The sequence below is a fragment of the Bos grunniens genome, chromosome 6 (genome assembly GCF_055505025.1).
Source record: "Bos grunniens cultivar Pamir isolate PY7600 chromosome 6, Bosgru_T2T1.0, whole genome shotgun sequence".
In the NCBI taxonomy this organism is placed as follows: Eukaryota; Metazoa; Chordata; class Mammalia; order Artiodactyla; family Bovidae; genus Bos; species Bos grunniens.
The window spans coordinates 401,385-417,982 of NC_141170.1; the positions used below are offsets into that span (position 1 = coordinate 401,385).

At 60.7% G+C, this 16,598-nt stretch overlaps 1 protein-coding gene and 1 long non-coding RNA gene across 8 annotated transcripts in view; one reads left to right on the forward strand and one right to left on the reverse strand.

Annotated features, from left to right (window-relative positions):
- Positions 1-6,421, reverse strand: part of DGKQ (diacylglycerol kinase theta) — a 12,588-nt gene extending 6,167 nt beyond the window's left edge. For 4 of the 6 annotated variants that reach the window (XM_086404413.1, XM_086404412.1, XM_086404411.1 and 1 more), the window contains exons 1-15: positions 6,009-6,421; positions 4,290-4,369; positions 3,609-3,708; positions 3,172-3,257; positions 2,977-3,102; positions 2,621-2,774; positions 2,474-2,545; positions 2,275-2,375; positions 1,971-2,191; positions 1,792-1,882; positions 1,638-1,692; positions 1,477-1,538; positions 1,048-1,198; positions 695-733; positions 2-117 (exon numbers count right to left, since the gene is read on the reverse strand). In XM_086404413.1, the coding sequence (XP_086260539.1) occupies positions 2-117; positions 695-733; positions 1,048-1,198; positions 1,477-1,538; positions 1,638-1,692; positions 1,792-1,882; positions 1,971-2,191; positions 2,275-2,375; positions 2,474-2,545; positions 2,621-2,774; positions 2,977-3,102; positions 3,172-3,257; positions 3,609-3,708; positions 4,290-4,369; positions 6,009-6,282 (1,728 nt within the window). In that variant the 5' untranslated portion in view covers positions 6,283-6,421. Of the gene's footprint in view, position 1; positions 118-694; positions 734-1,047; positions 1,199-1,476; positions 1,539-1,637; positions 1,693-1,791; positions 1,883-1,970; positions 2,192-2,274; positions 2,376-2,473; positions 2,775-2,976; positions 3,103-3,171; positions 3,258-3,608; positions 3,709-4,289; positions 4,370-6,008 lie in introns of all 6 variants that reach the window. The other 2 variants (XM_086404414.1, XM_086404409.1) reach the window with 2 other exon arrangements.
- LOC147370132 (uncharacterized) lies at positions 5,526-16,006 on the forward strand. 2 transcript variants are annotated; one of them, XR_015165047.1, is made up of 4 exons: positions 6,644-6,883; positions 7,084-7,280; positions 8,113-8,205; positions 15,013-16,006. It is a non-coding gene; the product is annotated as an uncharacterized LOC147370132 (long non-coding RNA). The 2 variants fall into 2 exon arrangements; XR_015165048.1 differs by lacking the exons at positions 6,644-6,883; positions 7,084-7,280; positions 8,113-8,205 and adding an exon at positions 5,526-5,783.
- The last annotated feature ends 592 nt before the right edge of the window (positions 16,007-16,598 follow it).

Consider the following 16,598-nt stretch of genomic DNA (forward strand, 5'->3'; position numbering starts at 1 on the left):
CCAGCACCTCCGGGAGCACCAGGGCAGTCAGTGGCCGGCCACGCACAGCTGTGTCCCTGATCAGCATGTACAGCCGCTCGGCCTCTGCAAAGCATGCCACGTCCAGCACCACGGCACCTGTGGCGGGTGGGCGGTGAGCTCGGGTGCCTGTCTGAAGGTCCCGGCCCCCACAGTGTCTTGGGCCAGGGCCCCAGCTGCGGGGGAGTGACCCCAGTTCTGACCACGCCTACTTTGGGCCAGCCTGTCCCAAGGCACACATGACTCCTTCCCCTGGGGGAGGCCTTCAAGGATGGCTAGGCTCAGAGACGGGAGATGCTGGGTGGATGGAGCAAGGCTACTGGAGGTGGGGTGGGGCAGACACACCTCAGGGCCCACGGAGCCATGGAGGGTGCTGGGAGCTGCTGTTGGCCCCCAGGGGGGGAAACATGCCCCACGACACTGTCCTGCTGGGGAGATCTAAAGTTTCCCAGGATAAACGCTGGAACCCGAGCAAGACAGGCTGTGGTGAGAATGTTCTCCGCACCTCAGTCACGTTTTAGCAAAAGCCTCACAGCTGGGAGCCAGGAAACAAACACCAAGGTTCCCCTACCCCGGGGGCCCCCAACGAGGTGCAGCCAGAGGGCGGGTCTGCCCCGCCTGCTCTGGGGGTGACCTTGACCAGACCTGGCCTCAGTCTGCATCTGCGGTGGCTCACCTTGGGCGGAATACACGTGGCTCACGGTCACCAGGGCAGCTGCAAAGATGGGGGGACTGTGACTGGACGCTGGAGACCCGCCCCCAGGGCCTGTGGCCACCCAGCCTCCCAGACCAGAGAGAAGCTCTCTCTCCCAGAAGTGCCGCCTACTTCAAGCACCGGGCAGCCCCAGGGCCCAGATCAGGAGGCTCAGAAACCCTCCAGAGGAAGTAACAGGCCCTGGGCCTCAGACGTGAGGACAGAGATCCTCTTGTCAGGAACCATTCTGGCACGTGACTGGGGGAGCGGGGAGCAGGAGGGCCCCCCTCAGGGCTCCTGGCCTGCCCCCAGGGAGACAGTCCAGGCAGGCGCACCTTTGCTGGTAACGGCCTCATCCAGCAACCTGCGGTACTCCTGGGGGGACAGGCCTGGCGGCAGACCGCCCACAAACAGAGAGACGCGCGGGGCCGGCACTCTGCTCTCAGCCACGTAGAACCGCGTCTGGCTCATCTGCCGCAGGGACGTCTGCAGGGAGGGGACGCTGAGCGGAGCACCAGGGACACCCCCCACTTCTCCCACAGGGGCCAAAGGGGAGACGTCCTGGGCCAAGAGCCCCCAGAAAAGGGGAGGACAGGAGAGGAGGGACACACGGGGACGTCGGGAGGGGAGGCACTGTGGGCCAGGATGGCCAGCTGCCGGCCAGCGCGGACTTGGTGTCCTCAGGGCAGGCTCCCCCTCTACAAGGGACAGGCCATGCCCCAAGGCTAGCGGCTCCCCGGGAGCCAGTGGCCGCACCCACTGACCTGCCGGATCTCACGAAGCCGGTCAAGCAAGGGCTCCTCGTCCGCCAGCACCGTGCGCTGGACTGCGGGGTTGAGACGCCACCGTTAGCCCCAGACACCCAGGTGTCCTGGAGCCCCTGGGCAGACGCGGTCAGGGCGTGGGCTACAGGCTCCCCCCTCACCTTGTCTGCTGCCCATGAGCACCTCCACCAGCTGGAAGCCCTCGGCCCCCTCGGCCTGCGGGGGTACATTTCAGGGTATCAGGCCTGGATGGGACCCTGCCACCCCAAGACTTTGGCAGGGAGGGCACATGGGTGGGGCGGGGCGGGCACACACCTGCCGTCCGAGCAGCGGGAGGACCTCCAGCACCACGCTGCGGGCAGTGCTCTGCGGGGTCACACGGATGGACACGTAGGCCACACCCACCCTGCAGGGGACACGCTCAGGAGCTGCGGAGGCAAAGCCCGCACTCCTTCCCCCCTACCCGCCACGGCCCTGCTGGGACCTGGTCTCACTTGAGCCAGGCCGGGTAGATCTTCAGGATCTCCTGGGTGCGGGGCAGAGCACGGAGGACCCAGGCCTCGGGAGCCGCTCTGCCGCCCTCCTCCTCAGCGGGCCCAGCGCTCCAGACCCTTCCCGCGGCCGCGGTGTCGCCAAGCTGCACAGGCGTGGGGAGTGCCTGCAGCTGGAAGCCCTGAGGGTCCTCGGAGATGTAGTAAGCCCGCAGAGCCGCCTCCTGTGAGAGGGGAGCAAAGGTAGGGCCTGCTGGGGCCAGGCCTGTGGGTGCCCGCGGTCCCCCACAGCCGGGCGCCCTCTTACCAGCACCTCCTGGCTCCGGGCCAGGCGCGGGACCGTGACTGCACGGAAGTGGTTTCGCTGCATCGCGTCGCTGCCGTCAAAGATCTTCAGAGTCTGCTTGCCTGGGCCGCAGGGGAGTGCGTGCAAGTCCGTGGAGTGAGGGCCGGTCGGGGGAGTCGGGCTCGGGATGTGGGAGCGGGGGCAGCCAAGGGGCACTTACCGGACTCAGGCGTCCCCACCTCTCGGCCCGGGCCAGCGGGGACGCTGCCGTCGGCGCTGTCCTCCCCGTCCCCTGCGGGAAGGTCACAGCCGGCCTCAGTCAGGGCCCGGCCCCGCGCCGGCCACCCCTCCCCGCCGCCCCACTCACCGGGCTCCGGCGCCGCGCTCTCGGGGATCCGAAAGCAGTGCATCTTGCTGAAGTTTCGGGACAGGAGGCGCACGCACGCGGGGGGCAAGACCAGGGTGCGCAGGCGCCCGAAAGTGCACTCGGGGGCGAGCGCCGCGGAGCAGACCGAGTGGGCCTGCAGGGAAGCGGGTGCGGCTCGAGCGCGGGGCTCCGACGCAGAAGGCCAGGCGGACCCACACCGAGTGCCCCCAACCAGAGACCTGAGTCTACCCTGTACCCTCAAAGGCCGGAAGGCAGCGCGATCCAGACGAGCTGTGCCCAAGACCCAGACCCCCGCGCGCCAGCCCCGCCCCGCAGAGGCCACGCCCCGCGCCCACCTGGATGCCGCACCACTCGCAGCGCACGCCGGCCGGCACGTCCGAGGAGCCGCAAGTCTTCCGACAGAGCTCGCAACGCGCGCCGGACGGCAAGGTCCCCTCCCGCCAGTGGTGGAGGTGCGCGTCCTACGGAGAGCGCCGTCAGCGGCTCCTCAGGCCGCGCTCCCCGGCCTCCCCCAGGTCCCGCGCACTCACGTGATCGCGGTGCCCGTCCTGGTGGCACTGGCGGCAGTCGCTGCAGGCGAAGGGCACACAGTCGGGGTGAACGTGCAGCTCACACACTGGGGGGCGGGCAGGGTTAGGGGGCCTCTGGTCGCTGCCCACCGACCCTGCCCGCCCCCTGCTCGGGCCGGGGTCTGCCCCTCCCCGGACCTCACTTTCCTGAATGTTTGAGGGCCCGTGATGAGAGACAGGAACCACCCCCCAACCCCCACCCGCGGCAGGATGGGAACCAGCTTCTCTGCGTCTCTCCCGCCCAGCCCACCTCTGCACGCAGGGGGCGGCCCTGCGATGCCCCGCACCCACCTCCCCGCCCCCCACCCCAGACCTGCGGCCCCACCGCATGGGGCGGGGCCGCCCGGGCCGCAGAGACCAGGCCCCTGGAGCGGGGCCAAGCGGGAGGCTGGCGGTACCTTCGCAGCGGAGGCCCGGCGCCTCCAGGCCCTTCCGGCACACGGAGCAGAACCTGCGCTTGTAGAGCCCCCGGGGGCCGAAGCAGTGGGCCACCGGGACCTGGGAGGGACAGAGCTTGGCCTCAGCCTGGGTCCCCAGGCCCCCCTTCCTCTGCCCAGGGAGCTGCCATCACCAGCCCTGGCCCCTCAGTCCTCCCGAGCCCTGCTGACGGGGTGCTGTGTGTGCCTCTGGGCCCCTCTATGCTCCCAGGGGATCCTGCTGGGGACCAGCCGGCATGCCGACTCCTCCGTTCCTTGTGCGGGACTGACTGGGGCAGCCCCAGGGTGTGACCTCAGACAGCCCCTTCTGCAGCTCAGGCCCAGCTGGCCTGGCCCAGGCCTGACCCAGCTGCACAGGTGCTGGCCACCCCCAGGCCTGTTCCCCTTGCTGATACATTTGGGGCCAGCTGGATGGAGTACAGGCCTAGGGAAGCCCAGCCACAGGCTGCTGGGTACCAAGAACCCGGGAGAAGACAGGGTCAGAGCCCTGGGGAAGGGAGGCCCCCTGCTGCCCTGGGAGGGGCTGGGGACAGGGATGCAGTGCGAGGAGGCACTCCCAGCCCAGCCCCCACCACAGGAGCTGGGCCCCCAGACCCTCTGCGCCCTCCCCCCAAAGGTGCGGCTGCTGAGCTCCATACGCACGCGGACCAGGCTGGGAGCCACGCTCGTGCAGGGGGTCTTCACGTGCTTCAGGCACTTCTCATGGGACATGAAGTTGCAAACTGTGGGAACGAGAGCCCTGTGAGTTGGCCCCTGTCCTGCCCAGGAATCAAGAGACTCCAGGGCTTGGCATGCGGGAGGGAGGCCACGCCAGGGCAGACAGCTTATCACAGTGGGCCCACCCTCGCACCTTCCCAGACCTTCCTGAGCCTAAGCCCTGGCCATCAGGGTAGGGAGAGAGCGTGGAAACAGCCTGGTCCTCGGCCCCACCCCCGAGAGCTGAGTGAGGAGCAGCCTGGTGGCTCTGGCCATCTGGGATGACCATGTGCTCTCGTGTCCTGAGCGGGCCCTGTCCACCCCCCACCCCCACCCCCGACTCACAGAGGCCCAGCTCCTTCCAGTCTCTACTGGCAGTGGGTAGACAGGCAGGGACTTGGCCAGCTCCTGCATCTCTGCCTGCCCCTAGACCAGCTTCTCCAGGGACACCCTTCTCTCGCTCCCCACAACTGCATACACCCCTAATTACCCCTCCCACACACGAGGTGCCTGCCCAGACCAGAGCTAGTCTGACGGACCAGGATGCCCTGCCCAGAGAGGTAGATGGCCCAGAGGCTCCAGGGCGTGAGCTGTGCTCACAAGGCCCACAGAGGCAGCAAGGGGGCACCCTCCCTCCTGGGGAGGCATGCAGCAGGGTGAGGGCCCGCCTGGCACAGCCTCGGAAGGCGGCAGCTCTGGACAGGTGGCGCTCAGCTTCCTCCTCTGGCCTACAGAGAGAGCCCCTGCCCCTCACACATCCTGGGTGCTCCCTGGCAGGGGAAGGTGCTCTTCCTCCCACACCCTTGCCAGGCCTCTCTGCGTGCCGAGGTCACCAGCTCACCCTCCGGAGCTGGGGAGAGTGTCTGCACATCACCCCCATTTCCCTTACGTAAGCTCCTTCACGCCTCAGACCTAGCACCCACTGGCAGGAGGTCCTACCTCTAAGGGGGACCGGCTACTTCCCTGGCAGGTCCTCCACCCAGACCCAGCCTAGCCTCCTCAGCACACCAGGCCCCAGGCCCCTCAGTCCCCAGAGCCACGGGCCTGTCTCCCTGGGCAGGGCAGAGGCGCCCCGCCCCGTCCCGTCCCCTGCTGAGACGCGTGTGTCAGCCGCCCAGGAGCCGGGAGGACGGAGCGCCTCCCCGCCCGACCAGGCTCGCTTGGCGGCTGGGCTGGGGCCCTGTCGGGGCACGTCACACTCGGGGTGGCAGGCCTGGCCCAGCTCCCTGGGAGTCTGAACCCGGGCAGCCCTGTGGGCAGCAGCACACACCCAGGAGAGAGCAGACCAGCAGCAGCCCTGGGGAGCCAGTGGCCCAGGCCAGACCTGCTTGGCCACGCTGCTGGCCCTTGCACCTGCCCAGGGTTGGCTGGCCTCGTCCCCAGTCACTGCACCGGCCCTGCGCGGCTGCCGCGCTCTTCCCTCACCCGGTTCCAACCCAGGTGAGGACGCCCAGGGAGCGGTTCTTTCCCTCATCGTCCTGGGGAGGGGCCGCGGCCGCTTGACGCCCCCAGACCCCGCGAGGAGCTGGTCTTCATAGCCTCCGCAGGGAGGTCTGGGCCTGGCAAGCTCCTGCCCCGAGGGCAAGGGGCTCTGTCCCGGGGAGGCCCCTGCTGGAAGTGCAGAGAGCAGGGGGTGGGGTCCGCGGTGGGGTCTCGGGCGCTCACCGTCACACAGGATGCCGGCAAGCCCCCAGATGAAATCGGAGCAGAGGTGGCAGAAGGTGGGCTTGGTAAGCGTCACCTTCCTGAAGCTGTGACTCGGCGCGGCGGGCCCTGGGGGCCTGGAGCCCGACCGCTCCGGCCCCGACCCCGGCCCGGACCCCGGCCCCGATCTCGAGCGGCTTCCGGCGCCCAGCTCCGGGCTGGAGGTCGGGCTGCCAGGGCGCGGGGAGCCGCCGCCAAGCCAGCCTCGGGCCCCGGGCTCGGCCGCCGCCGCCATCCCCAGCCAGGGCGGCCCGAGCCCCGGCGGCGGACGACTGCGGGCTGCGCGCTGTGGGCAACCGGGGCTGCCGTCCCCGCGGTCCCTGCGGTCCCCGCGGTCCGCGCCGGGCTTCCGACTGCGCCCGTGCTCACTGCGCAGGCGCGCACCCGTGGGGCGGGGCCGGCCCGGGGAAGGGGCCGGACGGGGTGGGGCCTGCTGAGTGGGCGGGACCTAAGCGGGGCTGACCCGGGGAAGGGGCCGGATGGGGGTGGGGGAGCCTGCGGGGTGGGCGGGTCCTTGGAAGGGGCCGGCCCTGGGAAGGGGCCGGTTGGGGTGGGGCCTGACGGGCGGGGGTGGGCCCTGTGGGTGGGCGGGGGGTAGGCGGGGCCGACCTGCGGAGCCGGGGAGCCGGTTCACGACCTGGGTCCGGCCGGCGGGTGGATGGGTCGGGTGGTCCGACGAAGCAAGCACAAGACCTCCACACCACCGACGCAAGGTGTCTGCACCTGAGGGGCTCAGGCGCGTGCCTGTGCAGACGGACTCCTCCCACCGGCCCTGGGATCTTGCCCGTTGTTCCGTGCGACCCGGCAAGCGTGCGGCACAGCCCCAAGTACTCAGAGTAGGGCCTGGAAGGGACCCCATGTGGAGTCAGAGGGGCGGGGAAGGTGTTGGTGTCTCGGGAGGGGGGGGGGGGTTGTTCCCAGGGTGAGGTCCTGGGCCCCAGTCTGGGTGTGCATGGCGGAGGATATGGCCGTGGGTCTGGGCGGGCCGGCCTCCCGCGTGCTCCCACCAGCTGTGCGTGGGCGGCTCTGTCTGCAGGGTCTTCGGAGACGCGGACGCCGGCCCCCGTCCTTATCACCACAGGTCTCCCAGCCAGCGCTGGCCAGGGCCTTCAACCCAAGGGGACTCTGCTGCCCCGCCCGTTCGCGTGTTCTCCTTGCAGGAGGAGCACCCTCCTCATCTTCCCCTTGCGGAGCCCAAGGGTTTTGCCTCCTTCCATCCGGGCGACCCAACAGGTGACCCTACCCCAGGCCTCCTGGAGACCAGCCCCCCACCGCACTCCCAGTTAGGGCAGTGAATCCCAGCCCTCACCCTGCCCCCAGCGTTGTCTCTGGGATGTGTCGGGGTGGTGTCCACAGAGGCCACCCGCGCTCCAGAGTTCCTGCCCCTGTGGGCCTGACGGGGGATTGTCACCCAAGTTGCCAAGATGGGCGTCTTGGGCCAAGGGGCTTCCCTGGGACCCGCCTGGCTGCCCTCCATCAAGCCAGACCCCTGCCTGGCAGGGTGAGCAAGGGTTGCAGGAGGAAAACGGGCACGGAAGCAGCCAGGGGAGCAATGTCCCGGGAGAGGGCGCAGTAGGGAGGAAATGCCCGGAAGAGTGCTGGGCCAGCTGGGAGGGGCTACCGGGGCAGGAGACTGGGGAGGGGCGGGGGCGGGGCGGGGCAGGGCCGGGGCAGGGGCGGGGCGGGGCGGGGACCGGCCCAAAGAGGGGCACACTCCTGGGTTGCTGGGGCACTCCTATCCTGTTAGAGCACTGGGCGCCAGGCTGGCATCCCTGCCCCCCTTGGGCAGAGTTCTGGGGCAGACAGACAACAACAAACTGAAAAATGGGCCGGGAAATGCCACTTAGTGGTGCCTGGCCACGGATGGAAGGAGCCAGGACTGAGCTACCCGGACAGACATCCAAAGGGGCAAAGAGGGGCAAAGCCCTGGGTGGTGACGTTGCAAAGGCAAGGACACCCCGCCCCAGGGCTCCGCAGACCGCCCCTGCGTCCTGAAGCATGTAGTTCATGCAGGACTCCCCCCTCCCCACAACCTGAAGCCTTGCCTGCCCCCTCCTGTCCTCAGCACCCCTCAACCTATGAGAAGCAGAGGTTTCTACTGAAGCCCACCCCCCGTAATCCAAACCAGCTGACTCCCAAGGACACAGAATTTCAGGAGGTAGGTTTTCTATTTGTGAGAAAGCGGGGAAAGCAGGGAAAACATCTTGAAAAGAAAAATTCACATCCAACCATTTCTGCAGATTTCAACTGCTTTCTGATCCAGCATATTAAATAAAATGGCAAACACACTTCTGTCACACCGTCCTACGACCTTCTTAGAGTACCTTCCAAAATAATTAGCAGCTTCTAGTTGAAGTTTCCCCTGGAGAAGGGAATGGCAACCCACTCCAGTATTCTTGCCTGGAGAATCCCATGAACAGAGCAGCCTGAGGGCTACAGTCCATGCGGCTGCAAAGAGTCAGAGAGTCAGACACAACTGAACAACAAATACTTCACTACTTAGACAAAACTTAAATCTAAACCTTTGGTACTTTTAAAATTCTGGACAGGCAGCTTCAGCAACAGATACTTATTTGTCTTGGTTCTAGAGGCTAGAACTCGGAGATCAGGGAGCTGGCGTGGTGGGTTCACGTGAGTGAGTGTCTGGCCTGTAGACACCATCTTCTGGCTGACTTGGGGAGCAGAGGGGACACTAATCCTGTCGTGGTTCAGTCCGTTCAGTCGCTCAGTCATGTCTGACTCTTTGCGACCCCATGGACTGCAGCATTCTAGGCTTCCCTGTCCATCACCAGCTCCCGGAGCTTTCTCAAACTCATGTCTGTTGAGTCAATGATGCGATCCAACCATCTCATCCTCTGTTGTCCCCTTCTCCTCCTGCCTTCAATCTTTCCCAGCACCAGGGTCTTTTCAAATGAGTCAGTTCTTCTCATCAGGTGGCCAAAGTATTGGAGTTTCAGCTTTAGCATCAGTCCTTCCAATGAATATTCAGGACTGATTTCCTTTAGGATGGACTGGTTGGATCTCCTTGCAGTCCAAGGGACTCTCAAGAGTCTTCTCCAACACCACAGTTCAAAAGCATCAATTCTTTGGCACTCAGCTTTCTTTATAGTCCAACTCTCACATCCATACATGACTATACTGGAAAAATCATAGCTTTGGCTAGATGGAACTTTGTCAGCAAAGTAATATCTCTGCTTTTCAATATGCTGTCTAGGTTGGTCATAGTTTTTCTTCCAAGGAGTAAGTTCTTTTAATTTCATGGCTGCAGTCACCATCTGCAGTGATTTTGGAGCCCCAAAAAATAAAGTCTGCCACTGTTTGCGTTGTTTCTCCATCTATTTGCCAAGAAGCAATGGGACCGGATGCCATGATCTTAGTTTTCTGAATGTTGAGTTTTAAGCCAACTTTTTCACTCTCCACTTCCACTTTCATCAAGAGGCTCTTTAGTTCTTCTTCACTTTCTGCCATAAGAGTGGTGTCATCTGCACATCTGAGGTTATTGATATTTCTCTTGACAGTTTAGATTCCAGTTTGTGCTTCATCCAGCCTGGCATTTCACATGATGTACCCTGCATTTAAGTTAAATAAGCTAGGTGACAATATACAACCTTGACGTACTTCTTTCCCTATTTGGAACCAGTCTGTTGTTCCATGTCCAGTTCTAACTGTTGCTTCTTGACCTGCATACAGATTTCTTAGGAGGCAAGTCTGGTATTCCCTTCTCTTCAAGAATTTTCCACAGTTTGTTGTGATCCACACAGTCAAAGGCTTTGGCATAGTCAGTAAAGCAGATACTTGCTTTTTTGATGATCCAGCAGATGTTGGCAATTTGATCTCTGCTTCCTCTGCCTTTTCTAAAACCAGCTTGAACATCTGGAAGTTCACTGTTCATGTACTGTTGAAACCTGGCTTGGAGAATTTTGAGCATTACTTTGTTAGAGTGTGAGATGAGTGCAATTGTGCAGTGCTTTGAGCATTCTCTGGCATTGCCTTTCTTTGATATTGGAATGAAAACTGACCTCTTCCAGTCCTGTGGCCACTGCTGAGTTTTCCAAATTTGCTGGCATATTGAGTGCAGCACTTTCACAGCATCATCTTTCAGGATTTGAAATAGCTCAACTGGAATTCCATCACCTCCACTAGCTTTGTTCGTAGTGATGGTTTCTAAGGCCCACTTGACTTCACATTCCAGGATGTCTGGCTCTAGGCGAGTGATCACACCATGGTGGTTATCTGAGACGTGAAGATCTTTTTTGTACAGTTCTTCTGTGTATTCTTGCCACCTCTGCTTAACATCTTCTGCTTCTGTTAGGTCCATACCATTTCTGTCCTTTATTAAGCCCATCTTTGTATGAAATGGTCTCTTGGTATCTCTAACTTTCTTGAAGAGATCTCTAGTCTTTCCCATTCTACTGATTTCCTCTGTTTCTGTGCAATGATCACTGAGGAAGGCTTTCTTATCTCTCCTTGCTATTCTTTGGAATTCTGCATTCAAATGGGTATATCTTTCCTTTTCTCCTTTGCCTTTCGTGTCTTTTGTTTTCTCAGCTATTTGTAAGGCCTCCTGGGACAACCTGTCGTGGGGCCCCACCCTAATGACCTCCAACCCTGACTATCCCCAAGGGCCCAGCCCCAGATACCATTCCATGGAGGCTAGAGTTTAATCAGTGGGGAGTCAGTGTTGTTTAAGCCAGCTTGTGGCGCTTTGTGCGGGAACCTAGGCAAGCGACAGAATACAGAGACCTGCCAGGTGTCCCAACAATTCTTTTTCTAATTTTATTTATGTTATTTATTTTTGACCGCACTGGATCTTCATTGCTCTGCACAGGCTTTCTCCAGTTGCAGTGCACAGGCTCCTCATTGCGGTGGCTTCTCTCGCTGCGGAGCACGGGCTCCAGGTGCGTGGGCCGCAGTAGTCGCAGCACACCGGCTTAGTCGCCCCAGAGCATGTGGTTCCCAGACCAGGGATGGAGCCCATGTTCCCTGCGTTGGCAGGCAGGTTCCCATCCTCTGCTCCGCCAGGACGTCCTCTCCCAATGCCTTGTCTTGAGTCCCACTGCAGGCCTTTCTGTTGCTGCTCACGCTTGGGGGCATGTGGGGGTCTGCTCTGCGTCTCTGTGCTATCACTCAGACCCATGCCAGCAAGCTTGAGTGTTGGCCCCAGACTTTGGCTGTTATGGAAAATACTTCTGGAAACATCCTCATCTGCGTGTTTGGATACACACATACACATGCCCACCTGTCTGTTGAAGTAGAACATGCCATATTCACTTCTAGAAGAAAATCCCAAACAGCTTTCCAAAACTTCACACAAAAATAAAGGTTCATACTCCTACCAGCAGTGCAGGAGCCTTACCAAGCCTGGACAGCGTCAGCCTTTCTGGCAAGGGTGCAGAGTGTCCACGTGGCTCTGGCTCTTGCCCTGCGGCATGGCAAGGGAGGCCTGCACCTCATAGGACTTCTGTGCCATCTGCAGCACTTCCTGTGAGGCATGGTTAGATGTCTTGGTCACTTTCTATTAAGACTCCTTTTCTTATTGATTTGCAGGAGTTCTTTATATATTCTGGAGATGGCTCTTCTGTTGGTTACAGTCAGTTCTCAATATTCTCAAAGTCATGCTCTATGTGGTCTCCAGGAACTCTGACTCAACTTTCCTGGATCATAGTGTTTTCCCCAACTCGAGCGCACTGTTGCTGGCTTGGCCACACTGACCCCGCAGGCAGCACTATCGTGTGGCCTGGACGGAGCCCGCCTGGCACAGGGGCTCCACAATGGGGCCCGTCTGGCCTCCTGCATGCAGGTCACTGGGTGCAACAAGCTCTCGGCCGGGGCCACGAAAACCGCAAAGTCACCCCCAGAAGCACGAGAGCGGAGACACGCACCACAGGGGCAGGAAGACGGCTCCTCTGGAAGTGGGGGGAGCACTGCTCCCGCGGCTCTGCTCACGTCCATCTGCGGTGCCCTCGCTGGCCCCCCAGTGCCGATGGCGCGGACAAGCGGGGCCTTGCGAGCAGGCGGGCTCGCAGAGACAGGACCTGGGAATGTTGGGAGGGGCCCCGTCTGCACCCTCCCCTCACCTGGCTGGCCCTCCAGCCACTCGGTGGTGAGCGATCTTCTGTGTTTCCCTCTCGGCCAGTCATCAGCCTCTGCCTTCTGGGGAGGGCCTCTGCATCCTGCTTGAGCACTGCCCACACCGAGGCCGAGAAGTGCCCAAGACCCAGGAAGAGGGCAGTGGGCGGGAGGCACGGTGCCTATCGCCAGATGGCCGACACGTGACCGGGTCAGTGTGGGGCTGGGCCTGCACAGGTTCGGGGTAATCTGAAGTCGATGGGACCCTAACTCAAAAAAGGCAAAATCAGTTTGATAACATTAGAAACATACTTATTTAGAATGTGAAGAAAAAAATCACAAGAAATCAAACATGAAAAAAATCAAGAAATGGCACAAAACATCACAAAATCTAGAGAAAGACAACTGTTACTCATAACTGCCTGCTACCCCACTGTGATTCTTCTCTCATCCACGGTTTAAAAGTGTTTGGGGCTGCACTGACAGCTTACAGGATCTCAGTTGTCCAACCAGGGATTGAGCCCAGGCCCTGGGCAGTGAAAGCTCTGGATCCTAACCACTGGACCACCAGGGAATTCCCTCAGCTGCATTTTCTTATTGTCTCTCTTTATAACAGTATCATAGTCCAGGGAGAAAAGAGAGAGATAATTTCGTCCCTCTGGCATAACTGATCAGAAAACAGTGATGGCCACTTTGGGGGCTTATTTGCATATTTATTTTTGGTTGTGCTGGTGTTTGTGCTGTGCTCTGGCTTTCCTGGTTTTGAGGAGCAGGGGACACTCTCTAGCCACAGCTCGTGGCTTCTCACAGCGGGGGATCAGTTGTTGTGGAGTAGGGCTCTAGCAGTTCTGGAGCTCTGGGTTAGGAGTCGCGGCCCACAGGCTTCAGTCGCTCCGAGGCACGCGCGTCTTCCAGACAAGGGCTCGAACCCGGATCCCTGCATTGGCAGGTGGATCCTTATCCACTGTACCACCAGGGGAGTCCTGTGGCTGCTATTTCACAAGACTTTTCCTTGACGAGTCATTACTGATTGTATCATGTGAACAGTTAAGACTGCTGAAACACCTGGAGAGAACTTTGTCAACTTCTCTCATCTGTAAGCTGGGAAGCCTCAGGGCTGTGTCCTTTCTTGGGTTGTGACTAATCTAAATGCCCCCGCAGACCTGACGGAGCTCCTTACGTTATGTCCTTGTCGCTGGCAGGCAGGGGCCTCGGTATCTTGTGGATGTCAGTATTTCCTGTTAAGTCAGCTGATGTTTAATCCTCTCCCAAAGGTGGTGTGATTCACGCCTTCCTGCTGGGCAGCTGCGATAGGAGTTCCTGGAAGCTGTTTTCTACTCCAGGATGTCTGGCCGTGACTTCCCAAGCAAGTGGCTTCCCCACTGACCCCCAACTGATGTTCCCACAACCAATTTCCCCTTGGCCAGACCCCCAGAGTGCCCCCCAGGACCACTCCAGCCAGAGGACAGTGTGACGGGGCACCCGAGAGAGTGTGCGAACCACCATGGTCACGTTGTCTTCATTTAGCAAGTTTTAAAAAAATTTTTTTATTGAAGGATAATTGCTTTACAGAATTTTGTTTTCTGTCAAACCTCAGCATGAATCAGCCATAGGTGTACATAGATCCCCTCCCTCTTGAACCTCCCTCCCATTTCCCTCTCCATCCCACCCACTCTGGGTTGATACAGAGCCCCTGTTTGAGTTTCCTGAGCCATACAGCAAATTCCCATTGGCTGTCTACTTTACATATGGCATTTAGCGAATTTTACAAAGCCTCGTGGGCATGTGGCTGAGGCCCTGTGTGAACCCAGGCTGCTGCGTGGACCTTCCCTGGTGCCTCTGTCCCTCCCTGCCCAGTGCCACGCAGTCCCATTGCTCCGGTGTCACGGTCCAATCTCGTCCAGCAGGAGCCCCTGTGTGTGTTCAGGCTGTGGGCAGGTCCACGTTCCCGCCCAGTGACCGAGCCCTGTTCTCAGCATTCTGGAGCCCGAGGCCCCCTCCTCCACCGTCAGAGCCTCAGCACGACATCTCTGTTCGAATATTTGTGCCCAGGGTTTGTTTTAATCACATGTGGTAAAGTGAGGGAGACACTGCCTCTGGACGAAGAATTTATTATTCACACTGCTTGAGAGAAGGGGCAGCCCGTCCAGAGTAGAGGTTTGGGTCAGGAGGCAGAAGCGAAGAAAGCGTGGCCCAGCGCCTTCGCAGGGGGTTGCAGGAAGGAGAGGCGAGCAGCACGGGACCACGGAGGAAACTCGGGGCTGGGCGGCTTGAATGGCTCAGGCCGGCCTGAGCGCGGGCAGCCCCTGGCTGTCCACTGCCAGCCTGGGGGCGACTGGGGGCACAATGAGGCACCGCATGAGTGCAGGTGAAGGGCCCACTGGGGTGAGGGCTCTGGACCCGTCTGGGAAGGGGGTGCAGTCCTGGGGGGTAGCCTCTCCAGGATCAAGGCCCCAGAGGCCAGAGCACCAAGAACACAGGGAAAGTGAGACAAAGTCGCTCAATGCGGCCGACTCTGCGACCCGTGGGGGTTCTCCAGGCCAGAACCCTGGTTCCCTTCTCCAGGAAAGAACACATGAAATGAGCGAAAATCGTCAATACAGTCAGAGATTGATGGGGGCAGATCAAAGCAAACCGTTCTTAGCTGCTTGAGACAGAGGCCGGGCTCATTTAAGAGGGAAAACAGACTTCTGTTTAAGAGAAAGAAGAAGCGGAAAGGCTGCTGGTGCCGCTTCCAGGGCCCCTGGCCCTCTCGCCAGCCAGAGGCAGGGACAAGAATCCTAGCAGAAAAACGAATGAATAAATAAATGAAGAAGGAGAAAAGACTGAAAGGAAAAAACCAACCTAAGGGCATCGAGGGGAGAATGAAGCCTAATTCAGCCTGTTCTTTTCCCAGGAAAATTTCAGGTGGAAAAAGCACGCCATGCCGCAGTGGTCCTGCTGCTGGGCCCCACACCCGAAATTCTACAGCGTCAGCGCCGAGGCCTCAGCCGCCAGCAACCAGCATGATTTCCTCTCCCACCACTGGCTCCACTCCCAGGGACAGCTCCACTGCTCCAGGCTGCCCAGGGCAGGCCTGGCCCTGAGCCCAGGACCAGAGCAGCGCCCTCCTCCAAGCACAGGTGAGGCCTCACCATGGCAACGCCCTCCTCCAAGGACGGGGAGGGACACACAGATCCAGCGTCTTTCAGTCTCTGTTGGGTCTGGGGGCAACGCATTCCCCCCCAGACCTCCCAGCCACCTGGGGGACGACCGGAGTCTCAGTGTGGGCATCCCCGGACTTGCGAAGGGAGCTTCCAGCCACACCACCCGTCCCACCCTGTGACAGGGCTCCACGCAGCCCCGCTGCCCTTGGCCCTCAGCCCTGGTGACGGAACGAATCCAAGCTCAACCCACCAGCAGCGGGCCCCCCGAGTGGCCTGTTCCCACACAATCACACTGTCCAAGCATCGCCTAAAACCCCCGCTTAGGAGTGAAGGACTTTAGGACTCTCTGGTCTCACACGAATACACTGAAATCCTGCACGTCTCCAGGCGCACGAAGGCCACGCACGGGGTCAGGGAGAGCTGGTTCTTTCGGGCTGACACACACAAGGGTCAGTCTCACAGCCTGGCCCTGAGGGCGCCCAGAGGGCTGAGCTGAGACACAGACGGGCCTCCTCGGGCAGCCTTCTCCAAACTCCAGTCCAGCAAGTGGGCCTCCAGGCGGGTCTCTGTCTCGTTCCAGGCCTGAATCTCCCTTTATTCAAGCACCTTGGCCAACTCACCCCCATGCCAGCTTCTAAAGCTTTCCACTGCCCTTTCCTCTGTTAAAGGGGACGCGTGCTGCTGCTGGGCACTCGAGATGCCCTGCACGTGGGATTCTTTAATAATGCTCCTCTGCTCTTGGCCTCCCCGTGTGGGCCTGCCTCTTTTCTCTGGGGTCTGTGTCCTTTGATCTAACCACGCCTGATTGAAACAAGTCCCAAGGACAGAGTTTAGGGCAGTCTTCAGGAGGCTTTCTCTTCTGAAGTCCCCACGGGGCCTCTGTCATGTCAAATCTCCCCCCGACAAGGACATTAGGGCCCAGTCAGATAATCCAGGATCATCTCCTCACTGTAAGACCCTTAACTCAATCGCAGCCGCGAAGTCCCTTCGGGCAGCAGCTCCACTCAGGGCACAGGGCGGCCAGCCACCCGCACACCGCTGTGCCCCTCGCAACTCCTGGCAACTGTGTTTAGGGGCTTCCGTCTCAGGACCTGTCTCAAGCCTCACGAGCGCTCTTGTGTGTGGGGGTCACTCTCCATCGGGTTTGCGGACGACAGACACTTCTGCCACACGTTCTTCCTTCCCATGAGGATCCCTGACCCCCTGGAAGGACACCAGTTACCATCAAGGAGGGTCGGTGGTGACGAATGTCCTCGGAGCTGGACCCTGGGAAGTGTCTCTTTTGACCTCGTCTCAAAGCACACTTTTTGCTGGGTTTAGACGACCTGGCTGACAG